The following is a 6,161-nucleotide window of genomic DNA, read 5'->3' as shown; positions in this document are numbered from 1 at the left end:
GACGAAACGTCAGGAAGAAATTCCGATAGACCACGGCTTCAAAGCCCGGAAAACATTCCTAAATGTAATCTGACCGGCCGTGAAAGCCTTCATAGTATAACCATAATATCTCTAACCACACTTGCATATACGTCATACGGCAAAAAAACTCAATAATAATTATCAATATGACTTTTTGATCATTACGACTTAGTACATATACCAAGCCAGAATGTCGTAATTGAAATATTTTTAATCAGATACGCCAATATGACTTGGTAATTATCAATACGACTTTTTGACCTAGTAACTGGTAGATTTTTGCAGATAGGACATATAATCATTGAAAACCCGTATTCTAATGATGATACGACTTCCAGACCTTGTCTGGGAAGTAAAACAAACTCTGTTATACCAGTATTCTGCATAAGCTGAAAAAGTGAAAAATTGCAGATACGACTTCTTGTCTTAGCAGGGCAGTTTTTTAGTGCGATATCCATGCGAGTCCATTATTTCTGTTGGTGTTAAACTTTCGAAAAATAGTATCATATAAAATTTGTTGACGCACAAAGTGCGCACATTTAAACAATATATTATATGATACAGAGTGTCTCAGAAAAGTGAGGCAAGATGAAAGTGTATTTTTTTCCACGTTTTCCACCCAAAATCGATAATAAGCGATCCAGTGGCGATTTTGCGTAAACTAATAACAAATATAAATCCAGGCCCATATCCGAGTGTGGAACTCCGTCTCCCTTCACACTCAAGCCGTGATTGGTATGAACGACTTCGAGCTGGCCATTTGCTGCCTGTCGTTTTCCCGAGCCGATGGAGGCTCCCTGTTGGTGGCCGTGGACGATGCCCCCGACCACAGCATCTCAGTCTGGGACTGGCAAAAGGGCGAAAACGGCTACAAAATCACCGAAACCAAGGCAAGTCCCCCCATTTTCACTTGCCCCAAATCGCCCATCATTTCCCCCATTTTCAGTGTTCGGTCGATACAATCGTGGCCGCCGAGTTCCACCCTCTGGAACGGAACACCATCGTCACTTGCGGCAAATCGCACATCGCCTTTTGGTCGCTGGATGCCGGAGGGATGTTGTACAAGCGAATGGGGATCTTCGAGACGCGAGACAAGCCCAAATATGTTACTTGTGTGGCCTTTTTGCAAACTGGGGAAACCATCACTGGTAAGGCGACTGGATTGGCTCGGGGTTTGGTAGGGAATTTTGGACAATTCCAGGCGATTCGAATGGTTCTTTGGCGATTTGGGGCCGCGGCACCAACACTCTGTGGAAACTGATGAAGAACGTGCATGATGGGGGCATTTTCTCGATTTGCGTGCTCAAGGATGGTAGTGTCATCACCGGAGGCGGCAAAGACAGCAAAATTATTCAGTTCGACCACAATCTGAGCCGAACTGGGGTGGTTAGCCAGGTGGGCGTGCGTGAGTCGCCCTCAATTATCACTAATTCCCAGTGCTTGTAGATTGCCCACCACTATGGAGGAGTGCGAGTGATTTCCGAAGGAAGGGGCTCTCAACTTCTACTGGGCACGACCAGGAATTGCATCCTAAATGGCAACCCCGAAATGGGCTTTCAGCCCATTGTTTTAGGTAGTTTTGGGCAAAGTTGGGCGCAAATTTATTGGATTTTATGAGCTGTTTGGTTGCAGGTCACAGCGATGATCTTTGGGGGCTAGCGCCCCATCCCAGCATCCCGCAATTTGCTACTGTGGGCTTTGATCGAGTGCTCCAGCTATGGGAGTCCATGTCTCATAGCATTTTATGGAGCAAAGACATTGGGGTAAGCACTTTTTGTCTAAAGGCTCTTTTGGAGCCGATACGCTCTCTAGGAAACCCCGGGTTGTTTCTCTAAGCCCAAACCTATGAACTTCTTGGAGTATCGAGCTCTATTTTGTTCTCTCTATTTAACAACAGGAAAAAGCGCACTTTTCTCTTTCAAACAATCACTAAAATCGAATTAGTCGTTTTGAAGTTGCAGCGGTTTAAATGATTACACTTTCAATGGCTGTCCCTAGTCGCTTAAACGACTAGGTTTTAGAGACATTTTTTCACTCACAATCTTTGTTAGCTAGTGCTTTTATCAATTGATTCTTTTAATCATTTTAGACAGAAATTCCGCTTTTATAATCAAGGAATTTTTAATTTTCGGGACATTTTTCGTTAAATTTCTCGAATTTTTTGAATCAAGGACTGGAAAACAACGTAACGGGTTGAGCTAAAGAGCCACAAAATCAATGATTTGCAGAAGAAAGCTTGTTGGATAAGTGTTGAAAATGTTAGTGTTGCGCGATTTTCGATCGTGCATCGGGAATTTTTTTTGAAGAAAAAGCGGAAAAGGTAGTTTTTACGTCTTGAGGTTTTGCAGACATTTTTCCAAAGTTACGCTATGCCTCAGCTAGTCCACCATTTTATAGAGCAAGTTTTCCACCATTTTATAGAGCAAGATCGGTTTTAGAAGAACGAAAATTTTAATTTTTGGGACATTTTTGGCCAAATTTTTGGTTTTTTTTTTAAATAAAGGACTGGAAGCGCGTTTAATCTGAGCGCATTTGGACGGCATGTTTTCAAAATTTATTGTACTACTCTGACTTGTTGAACTGGAGAATCCAGTATTCTTCGGTTCGACAGAGCAAAGACGGCTTAATGAGTGCTCAAAATTTCAATGCGGTGGAATTTTGGATTATACCTTGGGAATTTTTCGAAAATCAAGCTGCAAAAGTCGTTTTTAGTTCTTGAGGTTTTGCAGCCATTTTATTGAAGTCACTCTTCCTTAACTAGTGCCGATAGAGGACATTTTTTTGTATCATTTAGAGAATGAAGTTGGTTTCATAAGCACGGGAATTTTAATTTTTGGGAAATTTTTGGCAAAATTTTCCAAATTTTTTGAATAAAAGACTGGAAAGCGTGTTTTACCTCAGCGTGTATGGGCGGCAGATGTCAAAAGCATATTGCTCCCGTAACGGGTTGGGGTAAAGAGCCACAAAATCTGCGATTTGCAGAAGAAAGCTTGTTGGATAAATGCTGAAAATCTCGATGTTGCGTGATTTTCGATCATGCCTCGGGAATTTTTTGAAGAACAATCGGCAAAAGTAGTTTTTAGGTCCTGAGGTTTTACAGACATTTTTTTAAAGTCACACTCTGCCTCAGCTAGTTCATTTACGGATTGAGTTTTTCATCATTTTATAGCGCAAGGTCGGTTTTGTAACCACGGATATTTTCATTTTTGGAACATTTTTGCCCAAATTTAGGGAATTTTTTGATTAAAGGACTGGAAAGCGCGTTTTATCTCGGAGCGTTTGGCCGGCAGATTAAAAAAAATGTTGCCACTCTAACCGGTTGAGCTAAAGAGCCATACAATCTAATAATGTGCAGAATTTGTTGCGCAATTTTCAGTCGTGCCTCGGGAATTTTTTGAAGAAAAGCGGAAAAGGTAGTTTTTAGGTCCTGAGGTTTTGCAGACATTTTTTCAAAGTCACACTCTGTCTCAGTTAGTTCTTTTACGGAGTGAGTTTTTCCACCATTTTATAGAGCAAGGTCAGTTATAAAACGACGGAAATTTTCGTTTTTAGGACATTTTTGGCCAAATTTTGTAAATTTTTTGAATAAAGGAGTTGAAAGCGCGTTTTATTTCAGTGAATTTGGACAGCAAGTTTTCTTCAGTTCTAGAGAGTAGGTAAAGTCTGCTTAATGGGTGCTCAACATTTCAATGCAGTGCGATTTTGGATAATACCTTCGGAATTTTTTGAAGATCAAGCTGCAAAAGTCGTTTTTAGTTAGCGAGGTTTTGCATCCATTTTTCGAAAGTCACACTCTTCCTTAACTAGTGCCTTTAGAGCACAATTTTTGGATCATTTCATAGAATGAACTTGGTTTTATAAGCACGGGAATTTTAATTTTTGGGACATTTTTGATAAAATTTTCGGAATTTTTTAATAAAGGAGTGGAAAGCTCGTTTTATTTGAGCGCATTTGGACGGCATGTTTTCAAAAATTTATTGCCTTCTAACGGGTTGAACTGGAGAGCCAAATATATTTCTATTTTACAGAACAAAGTATCCTTAATAACGGCGCAAAATATAAATGTTGCGCCGTTTTCAATCCTGTCCCGGGATTTTTTTGAGGACGGCAAAAATAGTGTTTTGTATACATTTTTTCACAGTCAAACTCTTTCTTAACCGGTGCTTTTAGAGCTCATTTTTTTGCACCATTTTATAGGTTTGGTTGGTTTCTTAGGCGTGAAAAATGCTTAATTTTGGGACACTTTTGGGCATATTTCAGCAATTTTTTGACTACAAGAATCCATTCCATCCATGTGCTTTGTTGCAGGAACAAGCTCAGAGCGTGGCCTTTTCCCAGGACGGTGCCGTCATCCTAGTGGGTTGCGTGAATGGAAAGTGGATGATTTTCGACTCCCAAACGCGCGAGCTGTTAGGTAAGTTGTCTTCTAGATCCGCATCTAGAGTGGACTATTGATGGCATTGCAAATTGACCCAAAGGCCACCATACGGACGGTAACGAGCCTATTCAGGTGATCAGTTTTTCTCCGGATGGAAGCATGGTGGCGTTGGGTTCCAGAGACAATCACATCTACGTCTACCAGGTGTCTGATGATGGCATGAAGTATAGCCGAGTGGGGAAATGTTCTGGACATTCCAGCTTTATCACTCATGTGGACTGGGCGGAAGACAACCAAACTTTGAGGAGCAACTCTGGGGACTATGAGCTCTTGTTCTGTAAGCTGGTGTTTGATTTGCAGACGGTTTTTTGTGTTTTCTGACCGGCGATGTGGTTGATTAGGGAACGCAGGAACTTGCAGGCAAATTCCCCAGGCCAGCTTGATGCGGGATGTGGAATGGTCGAGCAACACTTGCACGTTGACGTTCACCACTGTGGGAATTTGGCCGGAAAACGCCGATGGTTCGGATGTGAATTTCTGCGATCGCAGTCACGACAGGAAACTGCTGGTCTCGGCAGACGATTTCGGCAAAGTCAAACTCTTCAGCTACCCGGTCTGCCAGCCAAAGGTAAGTCACTGTGAGGAAAAACTCCTATTTTTTCAAACATTGGTTTCCTCTTCGCAGTCTCTTTGTCACACCTACTCAGGACACAGCAGCCACGTGACTGCAGTGAGTTTCCTGCAGGACGATTCCCGAGTGGTTTCTACGGGGGGACGAGATACCGCCGTCCTGCAATGGACAGTTTCCTAAAAATGTCCCGACCTTTTCCAGCTGAGTCTGTCCGCACGAGGCCTTATTTCTGTATTGGAATTTACACTAGATCTATATGTATAAATCTAAGATTAAATTATTCTGCGACTGTTCCACCTGCTACTCTAAGGATCTTTTAATTAACCGAAATTGTGCCACTGTTATATTTTATGACATTATATTATATTTTTATTAAAAGCGAAAACTCTTGTAGTCACTTAGTTTTGTTTCAACTTATCTACTTTTTAATCATACTTGTGTATTATTTAGTTCCAGAACTCTGTTTATGTGATAATACAAATTATGTCCTACTTTTTGCCTTTTTTGTCTTTCACATTACATTAGAAAGAAAGTTTACACACAAACAATCCCACATATTTTTCTTAGATTTTAATGTTTTTTATTAAATATGTATAATTTTTAATTAGTCTTAAAGATGTTAATGCATTTTCTTCTATTGGGCTTATTTATGATGTTATTTTTTTCAGCTGGAATCTAGATCAGCCATCGTAGCAGGAAGATAGCTTCTGAAGAAGCTAAAAAACTTTAACTAATACTGAAAATTTCACTCAAATTGTTTAAAATCCTGATTTTTTCCAATTGTGTAAATGATGGATGCGAAATGAATTAGACTAAAGTACAGCATACAGTCTTAATTTTTTCCAACCATGTAAATGATGGATCAAAATTGAACATTTGCCCTCAAGTGCACGCTCTTTTTAAAAATTCATACCTGTCAATTCAAAGCAGGTAACAACATGGAATTTGAATTACCCTATAGAAGAAATGTGAAGCAAAAAACCCTCAAATATTGACTTAAATCGGACAAAGACCTGATTTTTTTCCAACCATATAGATGCTTGGTCCTAACTGAACAATTCCACTCAAGTGTACAATGTTCTACAAAAATTCGCAAGTTTCAATCTAGAGAAAGCAGCAATTTGAAATTTG

General features: G+C 40.2%; 1 protein-coding gene across 6 annotated transcripts in view; it reads left to right on the top strand.

The window, feature by feature from the left end:
- LOC109534686 (echinoderm microtubule-associated protein-like 2) overlaps positions 1–5,524 on the top strand; it is a 25,403-nt gene extending 19,879 nt beyond the window's left edge. For all 6 annotated transcript variants that reach the window (XM_048660754.1, XM_048660753.1, XM_048660752.1 and 3 more), the window contains 9 exons: positions 705–911; positions 968–1,169; positions 1,223–1,416; positions 1,468–1,594; positions 1,654–1,784; positions 4,330–4,435; positions 4,500–4,736; positions 4,801–5,027; positions 5,085–5,524. In XM_048660754.1, the coding sequence (XP_048516711.1) occupies positions 705–911; positions 968–1,169; positions 1,223–1,416; positions 1,468–1,594; positions 1,654–1,784; positions 4,330–4,435; positions 4,500–4,736; positions 4,801–5,027; positions 5,085–5,210 (1,557 nt within the window). In that variant the 3' untranslated portion in view covers positions 5,211–5,524. The remainder of the gene's footprint in view (positions 1–704; positions 912–967; positions 1,170–1,222; positions 1,417–1,467; positions 1,595–1,653; positions 1,785–4,329; positions 4,436–4,499; positions 4,737–4,800; positions 5,028–5,084) is intronic.
- The last annotated feature ends 637 nt before the right edge of the window (positions 5,525–6,161 follow it).

The sequence above is a fragment of the Dendroctonus ponderosae genome, unplaced genomic scaffold, assembly GCF_020466585.1.
Source record: "Dendroctonus ponderosae isolate FM_Combo_2020 unplaced genomic scaffold, Dpon_F_20191213v2 Dpon_F_20191213_1, whole genome shotgun sequence".
NCBI classification, from domain to species: domain Eukaryota; kingdom Metazoa; phylum Arthropoda; class Insecta; order Coleoptera; family Curculionidae; genus Dendroctonus; species Dendroctonus ponderosae.
Note: the sequence above shows the minus strand (reverse complement) of the source record. Positions and strands in the feature narration are given on the sequence as shown.